The following is a 21522-nucleotide window of genomic DNA, read 5'->3' as shown; positions in this document are numbered from 1 at the left end:
AATTGAAATTTTGTTAAAATAAAACATATATAGTCTCCTTCAACTCCTGTAATCTCCATGTTGCTAAATAACAATGATTATGTTAGTATTTCTTGATGTGTAATAGACATTTTCAATTGACTTCCTGTTACTGAAGATGTAGATTTAGTTTTCTTACACTACCCACACCTCACATACACATTTTGCCTCCTCCTTCTTCCAATAATTATACCATAATCTGTGTTTAAATCAATATGAAATATTTACATTTATATGACTACAATATATTGCTCAGAGCTGAGCTACAGAGTTTATGGAAGTATAGTTTATTTATTGGAGAGCTTTTGTTTTTTACTGTATTAATTGCTGTGCTTTTTCACAAGCTGTTTTGTGCCTATCAGTAATATGGTTGGGATGTGTGTCTCAGCCAAATCTCACATTGAAATGTAATTCCCAGTGTGGGAGGTGGGGCCTAGTGGGAGGTGTCTGGATCATGAGGGTGGATCTCCATAAATGGCTTAGTGCCATCCTCTTGATGATGAGTGAGTTCACATGAGATTTTGTTGTTTAAAAGTGTGTGGCATCTCCCATTCCACCTCTCTTTTGCTCTCTCTTTTGCCATGTGACAGGCTGGTTCACCTTTTGCTTTCAGCCATGACTGTAAGCTTCCTGAGGCCTCATTAGAAGCCAAGCAGAAGCCAAGCACCATGCTTCCTGGACAGTCTGCAGTAAAGTGAGCCAATTAAAACTCTTTTATTTATAAATAACCCAGTCTCAGGTATTCCTTTATAGCAACACAATGGCCTAACACAATCAGTAAACAGTCCCAAGCTTTTTGAAAGAGGAGTTAAGAAAAAATCTTAATGCAGTCAAAAACTCTAGGCAATCAAACAACGTTGCCACTTCCCACCTCCTTTAGAGACATACCTCCTGGAGCCCTGCATCCTCCCGCATCCACACGAGGCTCTAGGAGGTTTCTCTCTAAAGATGTGGGAATACTTGATCTCTTGGTCTGCTACATGGCTGTCACCCTAGAATGTTACCCTGGAGCATCTCTTCATCATCTTCCTCACTTGACTCCTTTGTGTTGCTGGAGCATGTGCTTGAGTAGCTTCCTCAAAACAAATTCAGAGAAGGTAAAATTGTTAAGAGCCTACATTTTTGCAATGGGTTTACTTTGCATTTGCTCCTGGCCCAAAGTATTCAATAGATGACTGTTAAGAGTTCTAAATGGAACATTATTCTTTTCTCTCAAAATTATTTAAGCATTCTTCCATTGTCTTCTAATGTTTCTACAGAGGAATCTAATGCCAACTATATGTAATCTGCATTTATTCTCTGAAAGCTTTCAGGACTTTTTCTTCATCCAAGTTGTTTTGAAATTTTACATTTACATTTCTTGATGTGAGTTTAGTTTTTTTTCTTTTCATGAATTATGTAGGAACTGGGTGGGATCTTCTAATCTGAAAGCTCACATCCTACGATTCTGGGAAATTGTCTTGCATCATTTGTTTGATGACTTTCTTCTCTCTGTTCTCTCTGATTTTCTCATTAGTGGATGTTGAACCTACTGGACTGATCTAATTTCTTTTGATCTTTCCATTCCTAATTTTCATTTCTTTTTTTCTACTTTTTAGAACTTTTCTCAATGCTGTCTTCCAACTCTTTATTAAATTACTTATTTCTATTTAATTTTTGTTTTATAAGAGATAGGGTCTTGCTATGCTGCCCAAGATGGACTCTAACTCCTAGGTTCAAGTGATCCTACTGTCATAGCCTTCTGAGTAGCTAGGACTACAGGTCTAACTTTTAACTTTAGATTTATTTTTTATTCTATGATTTTTTGTGTGTGCAGTGGAGTCTCACTCTGTTGCCCAGGCTGGAGTGCAGTGGCGCAATCTGGGCTCACTGCAACCTCTATGTCCCAGGTTCAAGCAATTCTCCTGCCTCAGCCTCCCAAGTAGCTTGGATTACAAGCAGGCACCACTATGCCCAGTTAATTTTTTCTTGTATTTTTAGTAGAGACAGGGTTTCACCATGTTGGCCAGGCTGGTCTCAAACGCCTGACCTCAAATGATCCACCCGCCTCAGCCTCCCAAAGTGCTGGGATTACAGCCATGAGCCACTGTACAGCCTGGCCTTATGATTATTATCTTAATATATCTATTTGCTCTTGGTTTATAAACAAAACAAAACATTCTATGGTCTCCTAAGTCATTCATTATAGTTTTAAAGCTTGTTGTTTCTGTTTACTGTTTTCTGCTGTTGTTAACATCTTTTATAACAAAGACTCTACTGAAATGTCTAGTGATCCTGCTTTTCCTTTCTTATTTTAGAGCAGGACTGCTTTATGCTAAGGGATGAAGCCTTACAACTGGCATGCCATACTAATAGTTAATGAGCAGAACCCAGCCATTTTAGGGGTACCCCCAGCTGTCAGATCTATCAGCCTTTTCCTTAGGCTAAATAATTTTCTTTAAGTGGATTCTTCAAACTCTTGCTTACAGGAGTAATAGAGACTAGAGGGGTAATGGAGCTGGAAAGTCATCCCATTTCATATGCAGCCTTGTTATCCTCTGTCCAAGGCCACCTCTATGAACCATAGTTCATCTTCTCCAGGGAGTAAACCTCCCATATTCTGCCAGATGAGAAAGGGCAGTCTCTGGCTGTGCACAGTTGAAGAAAGGATCTGGGGACGTAACTGCTAACTGCATCCCTTCTGTTCAAATCCCCCTCCAGCCATCAGAAATGCCTGTCATCTCCAATTCTTGAGTCTCTGGGGGCTTCTAGCTAGACTACATTCTTCTGCTCTCACCACCGCCACCCACCTCATGTGGGAGGTTGGGTCTCAGCTTCACCCAGCTTGCTCTGTCAGTTGCCATTACCATTCTCTTTCCATCTTCCAAAATTTTGTACATGTCACTCTTCCCTGTGATCATCACCCAACCTGTTGTGGTTTTTTTCCTTGTAAGTTGCCATTCTCTCTATTCCTTTGCTATCATTTTAATAGGGTTTCAGGAAGGTTCACATGTAAACGGTATGTTCAAGCCATCATGTTACATCACACAGCAATATTGGGCCATGGGTTCCTCCCTGAATACATCACGTCATACCCAACCAAATGTGCTCCTTCTGTTTGTTCTCCCGCCTGGTCCACCCTTATCCCTCTCCCAATTTCAATTTTCCTTTTTTTTTTGGGGGGACAGAGTCTCACTCTGTCACCCAGGCTGGAGTGCAGTGGCATGATCTCAGCTCACTACAACCTCCACCTAACAGTTTCAAGCCATTCTCCTGTCTCAGCCTTCCAAGTAGCTGGGATTACAGGCGTGCACCACCATGCCCCGCTTCTTTTTTGTATATTTTAGTAGAGACGGGGTTTCATCACGTTGGCCAGGCTAGTCTCGAACTCCTGACCTCAGGTGATCCGCCCGCCTCAGCCTCCCAGTGCCGCGATTACAGGCATGAGCCACCACGCCTGGCCCCCCGTCTTCAACTTTCTATCCCTTAATGGTCCTTCAAGCATTATCTCAAACAAGAAACTTTCTCAGACCCTCGCTGCACATGCTGTGTGAATCTCTAGCCAGCACGTACCCTTGTGCTGACCTGATCTGCTTGTATATCTGTCTTCCTCCCTAGACAAGAAGTAAGTAGGCAAGGACTGTGCTTCATCCAGTCGTCTATCTCCAGTGGGAAGAAAACCATCTGGCTCATAATAAGTGCTCAGTAATACTTGTTCAACCGGCTCTTCTCCAGTAACCTCGTTTTGGAGGCATTTTCATTCTTATAGAAGTACAAAAAAATAGGGCCATGTTTATTTGCCAATGTCCTAATAAGAAAGGCTAATGAGAGAGCATCAGGAAATAAAAACAGACAGATGTTTTGGAGAGCAAAAGTCCAGGGACACAAAATAGCTTCCAACAGGGGTGATGTATATTTTCCTAGTGATTCTAAATGAATACATGCTTATTTGGTAGAGAGAGAGATTTAACAGGTTTCTCAGCTAATGCTGCAAATTTAAATCCATTTAAGATAATTTTCTTTATCTTGAATCTGTTTTTCTCAGTAACCAAGACACTTAACTGATTTGTACAAAATTCATTTGAGAAAGAAATAATCTACTTCAAGCAAGGACAAACTCTAAATAGAAAAAGAGAGACACTACAAATCTAATAGAAAATGGAGAACCTGTTTGAGAAGCGGAGGTGGAGTTCTGCCTGGAACATAGGGGTTTTCTCTCCAGCATCCTGACACTATATCCAACCTCTTTTGTCTATTTTACAAGCAGAAAATAAGCAATTCTTAAATCTGAGAGCACAAAACAAAGACCTCTCATAATCCAACCAAGATGCACACAAATAGTTTTTAGACAGTGTCTCACTCTCTTCCTCAGGCTGGAATGCAGTGGTGCCATGATGGCTTACTGCAGCCTCGACCTCCCAGACTCAGGTGACCCTCAGCCTCAGGAGTAGCTGGGACTATATAGACATGCACCACCACCACACCTGGCTAATTTATATATATATATACACACATACACACACACACACACACACACATATATATATATATATTTTTTTTTTTTTTTTGAGATGGAGTCTCACTCTTTTGCCCAGGCTGGAGTGCAGTGGCTCAGTCTCGGCTCACTGCAACCTCCGCCTCCCGGGTTCACGCCATTCTCCTGCCTCAGCCTCCCGAGTAGCTGGGACAATAGGCGCCGGCCACCACGCCCAGCTAATTTTTTGTAGAGACGGGGTTTCACTGTGTTAGCCAGGATGGTCTCGATCTCCTGACCTCGTGATCCGCCCGCCTCGGCCTCCCAAAGTGCTGGGATTACAGGCCACCGCGCCTGGCAATTTTTATGTTTTTTGTAGGGACAATGCTTTGCCATATTGCCCAGGCTGATCTCGAACTCCTGGGCTCAAGCGATCTGCCCAAAGCGATTGGCTTCCCAAAGTGCTAGGATTATAGATGTGAGCCACTGTACTCAGCCCCAAGTTTTTTGTTTGTTTGTTTTGAGATGGAGTTTCGCTCTGTCACCCAGGCTGGAGTGCAATGGCACGATCTCAGCTCACTGCAACCTCCACCTCTCTGGTTCAAGCGATTTTCCTGCCTCAGCCTCCCAAGTAGCTGGGATTACAGGAGCCTGCCACCACACCCAGCCAATTTTTGTATTTTTAGTAGAGACGGGGTTTCACTATCTTGGCCAGGCTGGTCTTGAACTCCTGACCTCGTGATCCACCCTCCTCAGCCTCCCAAAGTGCTGGAATTACAGGCGTGAGCCACCACGCCCCGCCAGCCTCAAGCTTTTTAAAAGGCAAGAATCTCATGCAAAAAAGTATAAGTTGAAACAATAACCTATCAGTTTGGCATTTCTTACATGCTACTATCCAGTATTGGAAGGGTCTAGTAAAATTCTAACAAGAGTAGAATTACTATAGATTTTCTGGAGGAAAATATTACAATACATATCAAGAATCTCCAAAAATATCCCTCTACTATATACCTTTAGAAGTGTGAATTCAGAAAATAAATATCAAATCAATACATATAAAGATATGAGTGAAAAAATATTCAATAGAATGTTATATATAATAATGAAAAATTGAAAATAACTTAAATTTCCAACAATGGAAACAGATCATCATTAATAACATCAGAAAATACTCATGATTTAATGTTAAATGAAAAAGAGAAAAAGTGAGATATCATAGGCTCATAATCTGTACAGAAAATACACTCAAAGACAATATACTAAAACTTCAATAGATGCTGTCCCCAAGGGATGAGATCATGGTGATTTTTTTTAGAAAAATGAAAATCAAAACCATAATGAGATACCATTTCAACAAGTCATAATGGTTATCATTAAAAAGTAAAAAAAAATGACAGATGCTGGAGAAGCTGTAGAGAAAAGGTAATGGTTATACACTGCTGGTGAGAATGTAAATTTGTTCAGGCATTGTAGAAAGCAATTTGGTGAAGCCGCAAAGAACTCAAAGCAGACCCATTTGACCCAGCAATCCCATTACTGGGTATATACCCAAAGGAATATAAATTATTCTATCATAAAGACACATGCACAGGTACGTTCATTATAGCACTATTCACTGTAGCAAAGAAATAGAATCAACCTAAATGCCCATCAATAGTAGACTGGATAAAGAAAATGTGGCACATATACACCACGGAATACTACGCAGCCATAAACAAGAATGACATCATGTCCTTTGCGGCAACATGGATGGAGTTGGAGGCCATTGTCCTAAGCAAACTAACTCAGAACAGAAAACCAAATACCACCAGTTCTCACTTATAAGTGGGAGCCAAACGCTGAGTACACATGGACACAAAGAGGGGAACAACAGACATGAGGCCTACTTGAAAGTGGAGGGAGGAAAAGGGTGAGAATCAAGAAATTATCTATCGTATTACTTGGGAAATGAAATAATCTGTACGCTGAACCCCTGTGACATGCAATTAACCTATATAACAAACCTACACATGTTCCTCTGAACATAAAATAAACATTAGAAGAATAATAATGGTTGGGTGTGGTGGCTCACACCTGTAATCCCAGCACTTTGGGAGGCTTGGGCGTGTAGATCACCTGAGGTCGGGAGTTCGAGATCAGCCTGACCAACAGGGTAAAATCCCATCTCTACTAAAAATACAAAATTAGCCAGGCGTGGTGGCACATGCCTGCAATCCCAGCTACTCGGGAGGCTGAGGCAGGAGAATCGCCTAAACCCAAGAGGCGGCGGTTGCGGTGAGCCGAGATCACACCATTGCGCTCCAGCCGGGGCAACAAGAGTGACACTCTGTCTCAAAAAAAAAAGAAAAAAGAAAAGAAAAGAATAATAATGATAAATAAAATATAAGGCTTTTTGTATTGAGGCTCTTTCTATATGTTTCTGGAACACTTTGATAACAACTGAATTTTTTTATTTAGCTAATCTTTCATATGCAAGACGAGTACTAAGTTTATTTATTGAAGAGGAAACTAAAATAAAAACTCCCCCAAGAGTTACAAATAACAGTGGAAAATATCACAGAGGTAGGGGTCTACACCCACTCTGACGACCCATCAAGCTCCCCAAACGACTGAACCAGAACTTACTTGGTGGGACGATAATCCGGAATGGAACGGTCCAGTGAAATTTTTTCACTGAGGTAGGAATTGTAGCCATACTTCTCATGGGGTCCCTTAGCCTTTTCTTCTTCAGCCGGGGAAAGAGTAGCCGGAAGGCCCCCTTTACCCCGTCCACCATAACCTTCAATGAGCCCAAGAGATTTGGATAAGCCTAGAAAAAGTTGGAGAAAAAAGAATTATTAGAAAACCACCATACCGGGATGTATCACTCAATCTCTGCTGCAGCTTCAACAGAAATTTAACATTATCTGTCAGAAAAAATAATGTCCTCAATTTATCCAACTCAGGTATAGGCCCTGAAAACATTTCTATTGAGAGGAAGGCCAAGGTCACAGAGAGTTCTGGGGTTAAAATCTGGTTAGAATCCTCTCCCTCCGTCTCTACCAAAAAATACAAAAATTAGCTGGGTGTAGTGGTGCACGCCTGTAGTCCCAGCTACTCGAGAGGCTGAGGCAGGAGAATCTCTTGAGCCCAGGAGACAGAAGTTGCAGTGAGGCGAGATCACACCATTGTACTCCGGCCTGGGCAACAGAGCAAGACTCTGTCTCAAAAAAATAAATAAATAAGTAAATATAAAAGAATCCTCTCTCTCCTTTTGGGGACTGGGATGAGATGGGGGTCTGTAAAAGGGAGAGACCATCTAAATTCGGAGAAATGAGGACGAAAGAGGACACAAGAAATGAGACAGAACTGGGGCCATTATTCACGCCTGTTTCCCTTTTGCTAGGAGGAACTACAGCAAGAAGAAATAGCACAGAATAAAAACAGCAAGTCACAGATAACTGCCAAACTGCAGATGCTTTTGCTTCATTTGAACAGAAAGCAACATACAGATTGATTTTTATCTTGAGTTTAAAGGGTCCAACATTCTGACACAGCTCTTTCCCTAATGGTTTTATTTAAATTTTATCTAAATGGCAGGAGGAAATACAAAATGTTTGAGAATAAATCACAGAAGAGAGGAAAAAACCCACACGGGTGATAACCATGCCAAGTAGACTTGGAGGCCTCTGTAACAAGCCTCACTGAGCAATTGCAAGCTCCCAGGATGGTGGCAGCTTTAAACCTATTATTCCATTATAGGATAAACAGCTTGATGGGCAATTTTTAAATCCTGGAGTTATGGGAGGTTTTATTACTTAACTAGAAGACTTTTGTTGTTAAGGGTTCTCATTGCCTTCTGCCATTTCAAATGTTCCAGCTACTCAGCACACACACACACACACACACACACACACACACAATCACACACACACACACACCACTTTATCCATTTAAATGATGGAGATCCAATATCCAGCGTTTCATTGCTGCCACTGACAGAAAGAACAAGGACCAGCCTCCTTGGCTTTCACAGCCTGGGCAGCCAGAAGCGCCCAGAAGGATCCAAATCTCCCACAAAGACATCCCCTAAGCAAGTCAAGAGCCAAGAAACCTGCTCCGGTCGTGAGATGGTTCTCCATCACCTAGTGGCAAAGCTTGTATTCTCTCTCCTGCTTCTCCGAAAACAGAAATTTATTTTCTGTAATACCAAGATCAAAAGCAAAGGTTGAACGAGCACTTTCATCAATGTCAGATGAGCATCATTTCTCTGCTTGAGAATCATTTCCACTGTCCAATATGCTCTTCAGGAATCCTGGTTATCTTTTCTTGCTGCCACCGTCTCCACAGAGACCCTATCGGCGGAGAATTAGAGTACTCCAGCACTTTCTACCTGCTCCCTCATGTTGAATCTGCTTCCACACTGATGTGCAACAAATCTTCCAATGACATCCCTTGAACTGCGCTCAAAACTCCACAAGGACTCTTCCCATGTTGACTACAAACACCTGTGCTTGGTTTTAAACTCACTTGTGATGCAACACTACTAGTGGGCATGTACAGTTGTCCCGCCACTTTGGAAAACAGTTGGGCTGTTCTTCAAAATGCTTAATATAGGCTGGGCACAGTGGTCACGCCTGTAATCCTAGCACTTTGGGAGGCTGAGGTGATCACCTGAGGAGTTCGAGACCAGCTTGTCCAACATGGTGAAACCCAGTCTCTACTAAAAATACAAAAATTAGCCGAGTGTGGTGATGTGCACCTGTAGTCCCAGCTACTTGGGAGGCTGAGGCAGGAGAATCACTGGAACCCAGGAGGCAGAGGTTGCAATGAGCAAAGATCCCGTAGCTGCACTCCAGCCTGGGTGACAGAGCAAGACTCTGTCTCAAAAACAAAAACAAAAAATGCTAAATATAGTTACCATATGACCCAGCAATGCCACTCCTAAGAAATTTCCACCCAAGAAAAATGGAAACATTCGTCCCCAAAAAAACTTGTGCACAAATGCTCACAGTTGCATTATTCTTATTAGCTAAATGTCCATCAACTGACAAATGGAGAAACAAAATATAGTCTCTCCAGACCAATGGGATATTGGGCCATATAAAAGAATGAAGTAGTGATACAAGCTATGACATGAGTGAACTTTGAAAATGTTATGGCAAGTAAATGAAGCTAGTCACAAAAGATCATATAGTGATTCTACTTATGTGAAATGTACAGAATAGGTGAATCTGCAGAACCTGAAAGTAGATCCATGGTTGCTTTCAGGAGGGAAAGGAGAACTTGGGGAGAAAATGGACAGTGACTGTTAATATGTAGAGCTTTTTCCTGGAGTAATGGGAATGTGACAGCATTAGCTCATGGTGATGGGTGCACAAATTTGTGAAGATACTACAAGCCACTAAACTTTATGCTTTTAAATAGATGAATGATATGAGCTGTATATCTCAATACGGCTGGGCACCGTGGCTCACACCTGTAATCCCAGCAATTTGGGAGGGTGAGGCGGGCAGATCACTTGAGGTCAGGAGTTCAGGACCAGCCTGGCCAACATGATGAACCCCGTCTCTACTAAAAATACAACAATTAGCCGGGTGTGGTGGCGCATGCCTATAATCCCAGCTACTCGGGAGGCTGAGGCAGGAGAATCATTTGAACCCAGGAGGCAGAGGTTGCAGTGAGCCAAGATTGTGCCACTGAACTCCAGCCTGGGCAACAAAGCAAGGCCTCGTCTCAAAAACAAAAACAAAACAAACAAACAAACAAAAAAACAAAAACTCAAAATAGTTGTTAAGAAAAGAACACTTATGATAGACAATTCTATTCACAGCAAGATGAAAGGCTATCCAACATGAGAATTTTCCAGCAAGATACCTAAAAACACTCAATAAAACAATTTAAAAATATTTAAAATATATAGCTGATCTTGCAAGAAAGAAAGGGAAACTCCTCGAGGTAAGTTAGAATTGGAGTTGAGTCTATGTCTGCTCTCAGAGAGGGAGAGGATGAGTTGCTCATTAACTAAAAGCTGCAGTTTCAGAGCTCAAGCGTGCACAGGATATGAGATTTTGGGTTCTCTTGAGAAATATCATTGAAACTGAAATATGTGCAAAAATTTAGGTCCCTGAAAGACTGGATTTTTTTTTTTTCAAATCCAAGGAACAGCATAATGAGACAAACAAGAAGATGGATGTGCTCAGAGCTGGGGGCAAAAATCCCAACCCAGGACTTGAGACTACACATGTGTTTGTCTAAATTTACACAGTCTCCAGAGGTCAGAGAATTGCCATTTAAGATTACAAGCTCTTCAGAGAGTACTCAAGACAATAATAGAAACACAGTCATAAAATCTACTTTTTAGTATTTTATATGGAGGAAGGAGCCCATCTAGGCTAAAGTCTCTGGGCCCACAAAAGTCATTCTGCAGCCCTGGGTCCCTTGACTTTTAACTTTTTATCTATAAGTGACAAATGAAGAAGGAAAGTAACAAGATCTGAAGTGTGGCCAATAACAGCACAAGGACTGACCCCAGGCACTAACAGTAATGACAGTGGCCATTTATTGAGTACCCACTGTATGGTGGGCACTCTGCTAAATTTTTCACGTTTACTCTACCATTGTTTCATCTAATCTCGTGACAAGCTCAGGGGGAAGGTATTATTACAACCTCTGTTTCACAAATGAGGACACTGGGTCTGAGAATGTAGGAACGTTGGAACTTTTTTTTTTAAAGGATGGTCTCACTCTGTCACCCAGCCTAGAGTGCGGTGGTGTAATCACAGTGCATTCACTGCAGCTTTGAACTCCCGGGCTCAAGCAATCCTCCTGCCTCGGCCTCCCAAGTACCTGAAATTACAGGTATGTGACACTAACCTAGCTAATTTTTTAAAACACTTTTGTATAGATGGGGTCTTGCTATGTGCCCCAGGCTGGTCTCAGACTCCTGGCCTCAAGTGATTCTCCCACCTTGGCCTCCCAAAATGCTGGGATTACAGGCGTGAGCCACCACACCTGGCCAAATATTGGAACTTTTTAAAGGTTCCATGGCAGTTAAAGGAGGATAAAGGCTGGGCTCTGAGGCAGATTATGAGACCTATTGCAGAATTCTTGCAGCAGCCTGTGCAAGAGATGGCAGGAAGCTTATCTTAAGGCAGCAGTCAGTGATCAAAAGGAATGGAGAGATTTGAGGGTTGTTTAGGAGATACCATCCCAGGGTAGGAGACAAACAAGAGATAAGGGTGAGAGAGAAGGAGGAACTGAGCAAAACTGAGTTGCAGGTGACTGATAACACTGCCTGAAAAGACAGGGCATAAAGAAGAGAGTGTGAAAAGAAAATGAGTTCCATTCTTCACATGTGGTACACAAGGCATCCATAGGACATCCAGATGGCGTCAGAGTCCAGTGGAAAGTTGAAGCACCTGAGAATGGAGGTTCAGACAGCAGTGGAGGCCTGAGATACAAACCTCACTGCCATCAGGACAGGCAAGCTAGAGCCGTGGCAGAGGGTGCAGAGAGGAGAGCCCAGGAGCAAGAAGGGGAAGGATAGGCAATGTTCAGCAAGTGCTCACTGACTACCCTATCCGTTGTCTATTTCCACCAAACAGAAGGAACTGCATCCTGCAAAACTTTTTTCTTTTCTGCTCTATATGCATGGCCTCTCACTTATGTTATATTTGAACCCCAAGACTTCAAGAGACTGAGACTTAAGGAAGAGAGAAATGTCTTAATAAGAAGCAAGCAGGCTAGGTGCAGAGAGGCTCATGCCTGTAATCTCAGTGTTTTGGGAGGCCGAGGCAGGGGAATTGCTTGAGCCCAGGAGTTGGAGACGAGCCTGGGCATCATAATGAGACCCCACACTATCTCTACAAAAAACAAACAAATTAGCCAGTGTGGTGGCCTGTGCCTATGGTCCCAGCTCCTTGAGAGGCTGAGGAGGTAGGAATGCTTGAGCTCAGGAGTTCAAGCCTGCAGTGAGCTATGATTACACCACTGCACTCCAGCCTGGATGACAGAGTGAGACCCTGTCTTTGAAAATAAATAAATAAAATAAAAAATAAGAAGACCTTATCTCTGGAAAAAAAAACAACTAAGTGTTCAAGCTTCCTGTTTGACTTCAGAAATCCCACTTGTCCAGCTGGGCACGGTGGCTCATGCCTGTAATCCCAGCATTTTGGGAGGTCAAGGTGGGCGGATCACTTGAAGTCAGGAGTTCAAGACCAGCCTGGTCAACATGGTGAAACACTGTCTCTACTAAAAATACAAAAATTAACCAGGTGTGGTGGTGTGCACCTGTAGTCCCAGCTACTTGTGAGGTTGAGGCAGGAGAATCATTTGAACCTGGGAGGTGGAGGTTGCAGTGAGTTGAGATCACACCACTGCACTCCAGCCAGGGCAACAGAGCAAGACTCTATCTCAAATATATATACATATATACGTGTATATATATATACACATAGATACGTGTATATATATATACATATATACGTATATATATACACATATACATATATATATACACACACATATACATATATATATATATATATATATACACATATTTATATTCTTGGAGGACACCCAAAGGACCTCCAAGGTATTTGGCCATTGATATGGCTTGGCTCTGTCCCCTTACTCAAATCTCATATTGAATTATAATCCCCAGTGTTGGGGGGAGGGACCTGATGGGAGGTGACTACATCATGGGGGCGAATTTCCCCCTTGCTGTTCCTGTGATAGAGTGAGTTCTCATGAGATCTGGTTGTTTAAAGTGTGTAGCACTTCCCCCTTCTCTCTCTCTCTCTCCTGGCTCTGTCCATGTGAAGATTGTGCCTGCTTCTCTTTTGCCTTCTGCCATGATTCTAAGTTTCCTGAGGCCTCCCAAACCATGCTTCCTGTACAGCCTACGGAAGTGAGGGAATTAAACCTCTTTTCTTCATAAATTACACAGTCTTGGGTAGTTTTTAATAGCAGTAAGAGAACAGACTAATACAGACATGCTTCACTGTAAAGCTGCGATATGGGCACGGCTGTTCCTCAGTGTACGATTACAGCCTGACATACAGGTCATAGATATAATGTGTCCAATACTGCATGATGAAAAATATGGCTAAAAGACTACCAAGCATGCTTTTTTTCTCTTTATTCTGTGCGCTCTCACTCATTCGCCCTGGATTTTCCCTTTCCCTTCCCCAGTACTTGCTAACTTCCCCTCACAAGCCACACACTCCCAAGGGTCAAGGCAAGAGACGCTATCAGAATGGGACAGAATTCCTGACCTTTGACTTAACTCAGCAGCTCCCATAGAAAAACCTCTGATTCTTTCTCTAACTTCATCTGTGTGGTTGGGTTGGCTTGTCTTTTTCTTCACTTGACGATACAGCATATCTTTCGTTCCGTCTAAATAGAGAGCTTCCAATCCGAAGTCATTAAATTCCACCTTAGAGCTAAAATGCATTTCAGATGTGTTTGCCTAGCACACTCCCCTGGGCATCCTTTCCAATGCAGTCAGAGGGGCCAGAAGGAGAATTTTTTTTATAAAACAGTATAGAAATTAAGACTAAGCATGCATGTATATCCCACCAAGGAGACACAGGGAATGATGGTCCCAATGAGATTTTTTTCTCCTTCTGTGGCACTATTGCTTCCATTATGAAAGGCATTCACTTAACAGCCTCCAAAAAGATCATTCCTCACAGTGCGATGTGATACCTGTGAATTACATATTTTTTGGTCCATGTGCTTCCATTTTCACCCCCATTTAATCTGCCACAAATGTTCAACAAAGCAGCAAAAAAAAAAAAAAAAAAAAAAAATTCACTGGTATTTTAATGTGCTTATTTTGCAGGCCCCAGAAACTGTTGGCAAAGATAAATAAGAGTTCAAGTCCACCAGCCAAACTCAAGTTGGTCTTAACTTAGCCAGGAAAGGTTGCCGTTGGAGCAAGTTGGGATGACTTCGCGTACCCAAGAAACCTTTTCTGCAAGTGCCCCTTGCTCACTGGTCAGAGGCAGTTGCGATCTTTGAGGAATGAAACTGAACTTGTAGGCAGAGAAGTCACAAAGTCAAAGGGGGAGAAACAGCAGCAAAGAGAGAAAGCGGGAAGAGAATGGGGTGGCTTCTTGGCACCAGGCCTGCGAGAATTCATCGTTCCCTTCTTTTCCGCCTGAGTTATTTTATTAAGTTGGTGCAAAACTAATTGTAGTTTTTGCCACTAAAAGTAATGGCAAAGACAGCAATAACTTTTGCACCTAACAGCTGACAACAGTAAAGCCAAGTGGCACTATTAGGTAAGAACTCGAAGATAAAGGGAGGAAGGACAGATTGAGGTCAGTCATCCTACTGCAACTATATCAAATATCCTTCATGCTTCACTCCAGATCTATTCTCCATCCTTTTTCTCCCAGTTGCATACTCTAGAAGAAAGACCTATAGGGACAGCTATAGGTTCACCTGCCCCCTGGCTTTGGGTTGAGATGAACCAATAGGAGGCAACATAAGGACACTTCCTGACGGATGGATGGAAAGAGAGAGAGGCGTACTTATTCTCCCATCTCTTTCCCTCCTGGGCTTCTATAATCCAGTTGCTATCAGGCATGCCTCTCTTAGGGTTACAGCTATCCTTTCATTCCATTAACCACTCCCTCCTCTTGCCTCTGCAGACCTTAGGGTGGCAATTTCTTCCCTCTCTGTTGCTAGCCCTAGGATCATTCACCAACCCTTCTCATTCCTTATTGGTTTCCCTTAACCCTTCACAATCTTTGTAAATATTTTGGTAACCTCTCTTTAATTGCCCCTTCTGAGTGTGCTACCTGTCCCCTGCCAGAAAGGAAAGTCTTGATGCTGTATCTGTATCCTCACAGATACAGCATCCTACCTGATATGGTTTGGCTATGTCCTCACCCAAATCTCATTTTTAATTGTAGCTCCCATAATTCCCACATGTTGTGGGGGGGACCCAGTGGGAGATAACTGAATCATGGGGGCAGTTTTCCCCATACTGTTCTTGTGGTGGTAAATAAGCCTCATGAGAGCTGATGGTTTTGTAAGGGGTTTCCCCTTTCAATTGGCTCTCATTCTCTCTTGTCTGCCGCCACATAAGACGTGCCTTTCCCCTTCCACCATGATTGTCTGGCTTCCCCAGCCATGTGAAACTGTGAGTCCATTAAACCTCTTTTTCTTTATAAATTACCCAGTCTTGGGTATGTCTTTATCAGCAGCGTGAAAAGGGACCGATGTACTACCAATCACGACTGGAAGACTTCTCCTGTGGTCCCATGTTTGGGTGCTCCCCTTAATGGCATACATGTGGTCACCTCCAGTGCCTGACACAAAGAGTTCTTAAAAACTGTTAGGTAGATGGTTGAATAGAGATTAGATCTGGAGAACCAACTTGGGGCCATCCATTACAAACTGAGTATTTCACTTTAAGAAAGCAAATTAAATATCCATAAGGAAAGCATCTAATAGGAGAAGAGGTGTTGAATATATTAAATACTGTAGTATATTTATATTCACAAAGAAGAGAATCTCTACTGATGAATGTCACAGAGAATTACGCCTGAAAAGAGCCATTTGGTGTGGCAATGAAAGGCACTGGTGACCTTTGAGACAGTATCAGTGAAGTAAGTGTTTTCTAGAGTGATAAGGAAATGAGTCATGAGATACAGCTGTCACTAGGAGAGGATGCCCAGGCTGGGGCAGCTAGATATCTCATATTAATAGTGTTTTTTAATTCAGCAAAAAACAACTAGAATATACAATGTAAATAAATCTATTTCTAAAAGTAACAAATATTACAGTATACCTAGGAATAACTTAACCAGTAAGAAGAATACTTGAAAATTTTACTAAATGCAATAAGTGGCAGAGAAGAACACGTCTTTGAGTTGGAAGTTGGAATGTTGGGAGATTGTTAGGAGATCCTCCCTCTCTTTCTCTCTTTCTTGCTTTCTTTCTTTCGAGTTGGGGTCTCACTCTGCCACCCAGGCTGGAGTGCAGTGGAGTGATCTTACCTCACTGCAACCTTCAGCTACTGGGCTCAAGGGATCTTCCTTTTTCAGCCTCCTGAGAAGCTGGGAATATAGTCATGCACCAGCATGCGTGGCTAATTTTCTTAACTTTTGTAGAGATGAGGTCTCCCTATGCTGCGCAAGCAGGTCCCGAACTCCCGGACAGAAGTGATCCCCCCACCTCAGCTTCCCAAAGTGCTGGGATTACAGGCATGAGCCATTGTACCCATCCACTGCCTTTTTAATGTACAGGTTTAACATAATTTCAAAGGGGATTTTTTTTTCTGGAACACAACAAAACGTTCTAAAATTAACCTAGAAGAACACAGAGGTTAGAAAATTTAGAAATTAAAAAAAAAAAAAAGACAGAAAAGAGGTTGCCTTCTCTGATATTAAGCTAGAAAATAAAGCAATAATCATTAAAGTGGCATGAAGACTGGGAGGAAATTTTAAATATACGTTGGCAGGTGAGGCTGTAAAATATATGTTTTCTCAGGTAGTCATCCAGTTTTTGAAACATAAATAAAAATAACCTCCACTTCTGAAATTTTAGAAATTCCCTTCTAGTGCAGGCAAGCCAATGACTAATTTTTGCACGACATCTTGTGTGAATGATGGAGCAGCTCCATCTCACAGGGAGCCCAGAAATCCTCTGAGGGCCACACGGTTGATCACCGCTCAGCAAGAGCACATCACTCTGCCCACGTCTGTGGTTAAGTTCAGCCCAAGCTACGAAGGCTCGATGGCGGTGGCAAAACGAAAGAGTCAAGGTTGTAAATCGACTCTGAGCTGCCTTCCCACCTTCCTTCATACAAATGAGGACATGATTTTCTCCAGGGTTACAGTGGAAACTTACGAGTTTACAGATAACCAGCATTATTCTTTTAGAAATAGAGGTGGTATACACGATGGAGGCACAAACTCCAGGATAGATGGTGACCGCAGCAAAATGCAATCTGGTGCCTTGTCAACTCATAAAGCTCCTCATCATCTCAGCAGCCCCAGCCCAGCATGCAGAAAACCTCTCTCTCTCCCTCTAAGCCAAAGAGCCAGCATGTCATGCAGCCTGTCTTCCACTGGGCAGGCATTTGTTTGGAAGTTTCTGCAGAGAGGCCAGAGCCCCCCTGCCGGTCCGCGTCTCAGGGAGATCCTACCTTATGCTAGATCATCTGGAAGTCAATAAAACTTATAGACAATCCAGAAATTGCAGCCATTGCAGCCATAAGCTTAACAGTGAGCAACATTCCAGGTTTACTCTTGGCCAACTTCAATGTACTCCTGGGGGGTTGAGGAGCCACCTCTCAGAATCCAGTATGGTAATAAAGGTAAATATCTGAAAAATACAGTTTATCCTTCCAGCTATTAACACACACTGAAAAACTCCAATAATTAAGAAGGTGAAATAATGGAATAGGAAAGGGCAGGCAAGATCAATGGAACACAAGAGCTTGTCAGGAAATATTGCCAAAAGAAAAGATAGCCACATTTTGGATACAATTATTAGTGATAATTAGTTCAATTGACAAATGTCTATTACACACAAAGCACTATAACAACCACTTTAATTATTACACGTATATAAAATTAATGCTAAATATATGTGTGCTATATATATATTTTTAAATTCACATGCATATGTGTGTATATATATTTTTAAATTCATATAGACATTAAATTAATACATATAATATTTTTAAAATTGTTACTCAAATGACTCTTGGTGTTAACTCTGTTTTTTTTTTTTTGAGACAAGGTCTCACTCTGTCACCCAGGCTGGAGTGCAGTGGCGTAATATCGGCTCACTGCAATCTCCGCCTCCCGGGTTCAAACAATTCCCCTGCCTCAATCTCCAAAGTAGCTGGGATTACAGGCATGTGCCATCATGCCCAGCTAATTTTGTGGGTGTGTGTTTTTAATAGAGACCAAGTTAAGACATGTTGCTCAGGATAGTGTTGAACTCCTGAGCTCAGGTGATCTGCCCACCTCAGCCTCCCAAAGTGTTAGGATTACAGGTGTGAGCCACTGTGCTGGGCCTCTTGGTGTGAACTCTGAACATCTCCTGAGACTATTCTCACCTCTCCATCTCTTCTGCCACCACCCAGATGCAAGCTCAAGCCATCGCTTGCTTGAGTTATTGCAGGCAACTCCTAACACCATCTTCAGAGTGAGCTTTCCAACATGCAAATCTGAACACTGCTTGCTTGAAATTCATTAGTGCCTTCCTGCTGCTTATGGAAAATAATCCCAAAGTTTTCACGTAATATGCAAAGCTGCTTATTACTGGAGTCCTTGCCCAGCCTCATCCTCTGCTGCTTCCTTTGTTTAAGGTACCCAAACCTTCCTCTGATGGTTCTAAAAAGCTGCTGCCCTTCAGGACCACTGCCAGTCTTCCCTGCTACTCAACAGAGCCCCAGAAATCCTTTCTGGACACTGTCCAACCCAGAAAGTCAGAGGCTGGTGAAAATCTCAACCACAGCACTTCTGATATCATAGTCTATGTGCCCTTGACTGCTCACTCGCATGCGGACTGGTCTCTTGTGAACAGGAAGGCATCTTTGTGTCTTGCACATAGCAAACACCTCGTAAATATCACAGATACAACTGGACGGCTGAAAGACCAAAGTGAGTCAGCGAATGAATGATTGCATTATAAACTTCACTGGCCAAATTTAGCATCATGTTCTAGTGTGGATACGGAAATCTCCTGGTGACATGTCAGAAATGGGTAAGCGCCGTTTCATTAACTCATGTCAAATCATCATTGATTCCCTAGTTCATATATCAGTACGATGATCTTGATATTTGTTGACAACTGAATTATGATGATGATTTTGACATTTTCCCTCCTGCATTTTCAGTGCTTCCCTGACATGATGTTCAAAGGTTATTAATATCTTGAATGAAATTGTAAGAGTTCGATTGTATCAGCTGCTGCTTGGTGGAAGAGAATGGAGTAAAATGTTCCCTAAGTATAAGGACAATTAGTGCACCTGCGGTCCAACTTAGAATCTTGGGTTGGAAGAAAGGAGAGGTCAGCTAGCCCCACACTCCATTTGGTGCAGAAATTCCAGAGAGATGGCGACCTAGCTTATACTGTATTCTCCCAGGGACAAAGAGTCCACCGCCCTGTGGTACACTGCATTCCTGGTTTATGGCTCAAATAAATAAAATTTCAAAAATGGGTACCTTTGTTTCTTCTACCCAATGATCTTAATTTTTTTCTTCTGCATCAATCATGCAGATTACACTTTCATGTAATTTTCAAATATTACAAGACATTATCAAGACATATCGTTAACTGTCCTTTTATCTTCTTTTTTTTTCCAGGCTAAACACACCCACTCCTTCAGCCATCTTAATGTGACCATGTTTTCATACTTTCCACAGTATCTCAGCCAGCTAGGGGTGCTATATCAAAATGCCATAGATGCAGAGGCTTCAACAACAGACCTTTATGTCTCATAGTTCTAGAGGCTGGGAAGTCCAAGACTAAGGTAAATGCAGATTTGGTTCTTGGTGAGGGTTGTCTTCCTGGCTTGCAGATGGCCTCATTCTTGCTATACCCTCACATGACAGAGAAAGGGAGAGCTTGTGTCTCTTCCTTTCCTATAAGGACACTGATCCCATTATAAGAGTTTCACCTTCATTACCTCAAATAAATCTGATTACCTCCCAAAGGCCTCATCTCCAAATACCATCACAATGAGGGTTGGGGCTTCAAAATATGAATTTCAGTGGGGGACACAACTTGGTTTATAACACATGGTGATCCACTGTTAAATTCTGTCCTAGAAGACTAAACAAGGACTAAGAGGTCTCTAGATTTGTGCTTCCCTCGGAGCCACGAATACTGGAGGTATATTTTCGCCCATTAACTGAACTGTTCATGTAGCATTTGTAGTTCCAAGAGATATGAATCATTGTTAGACGCTTGAAGTGCCTTTGGAGCAAACTGTCCATAAATTTTCAAACTGCTGTTTTATTCAAAATGACATGTCTTACATGTATTATGAAATTTACACTTCCTGGAATTGCTCTACAAAGCTTAATTTGATCCTCAGAATAGCTTTATCCACAGTTAGCAGATAAGAAAATTGAGGCCAGGCATGGTGGTTCACACCTGTAATCCCAGCACTTTGGGAGGCCGAGGCAGGAGGATTGCTTGAGGCTAGAAGTTAGCGACCAGCCTGGGCAACATAATGAGACCTGTCTCTACAAAAATAATGAAAGAAAATTAGCCAGGCATGGTGGCACACACCAGTAGTCCCAGCTACATAGAAGACTGATGTGAGAGAGCAGCTTAAGCTCAGGAGGTTGAGGCTGCAGTGAGCCATGATCGTGCCACTGTACTCCAACCTGGGTGCCAGAGCAAAATTCTGTCTCAAAAAAAAGGAAGGAAGGAAGGGAGGGAGGGACAGACGGAAGGAAAGGAAGGAAGGAAGGGAAGGGAAGGGAGGGAGGGAAGGAAGGAAGGAAGGAAGGAAGGAAGGAAGGAAGGAAGGGAGGGAGGGAGGGAGGGAGGGAGGGAGGGAAGGAAGGGAGACAAGGAGGGAAAGGGAAGGAAAGAAGGAAGGAAGGAAGGAAGGAAGGAAGGAAGGAAGGAAGGAAGGAAGGAAGGCAGGCAGGCAGGCAGGCAGGCAGGCAGGGAGGCAGGGAGGGAGGGAGGGAGGGAGGGAAAGAAGGGAGGAAAGGAGGGAAAGAGAAGGAAGGAAGGAAGGAAGGAGGGAGGGAAGGAGGGAGGGAGGGTGCTGGGTGTGGTGGCTCGTGCCTGTAATCTGAGCATTTTGTGGGGCCAAGGTGGGCAGATCACTTGAGGTCAGGAGTTCAAGACCAGCCTGGCCAATATAGAGGCTGAGGCAAGAGAACTGCTTGAGCCTGGGAGGCGGAGGTTGCAGTGAGCTGAGATTGCACCACTGCACTCCAGCCTGGATGACAGAGCAAGACTCAGTCTCAAAAAAAGGGAGGGAGGGAGGGGAGAAAATTGAAGCACGAAGACAATGAAGAATGAATGTTCTGAAGTGTTAGATCTAGAACCGGGCTCTCTGTATTTCAGGCCACCAG

General features: G+C 42.7%; 1 protein-coding gene across 2 annotated transcripts in view; it reads right to left on the bottom strand.

The window, feature by feature from the left end:
• Nucleotides 1-21522, bottom strand: part of GALNT17 (polypeptide N-acetylgalactosaminyltransferase 17) — a 585888-nt gene that overhangs the window by 376082 nt on the left and 188284 nt on the right. Inside the window, exons 1-2 of one of the 2 annotated variants that reach the window (XM_055292945.2) lie at nucleotides 19912-19939; nucleotides 7097-7280 (exon numbers count right to left, since the gene is read on the bottom strand). In XM_055292945.2, coding sequence (XP_055148920.1) covers nucleotides 7097-7280; nucleotides 19912-19924 — 197 coding nt within the window. In that variant the 5' untranslated portion in view covers nucleotides 19925-19939. Of the gene's footprint in view, nucleotides 1-7096; nucleotides 7281-19911; nucleotides 19940-21522 lie in introns of those variants that run through there. The other variant, XM_055292944.2, reaches the window with a different exon arrangement.

This window comes from Symphalangus syndactylus, chromosome 9 (genome assembly GCF_028878055.3).
Source record: "Symphalangus syndactylus isolate Jambi chromosome 9, NHGRI_mSymSyn1-v2.1_pri, whole genome shotgun sequence".
Taxonomy (NCBI): Eukaryota; Metazoa; Chordata; class Mammalia; order Primates; family Hylobatidae; genus Symphalangus; species Symphalangus syndactylus.
This window is presented reverse-complemented; position numbering and strand designations above follow the sequence as displayed.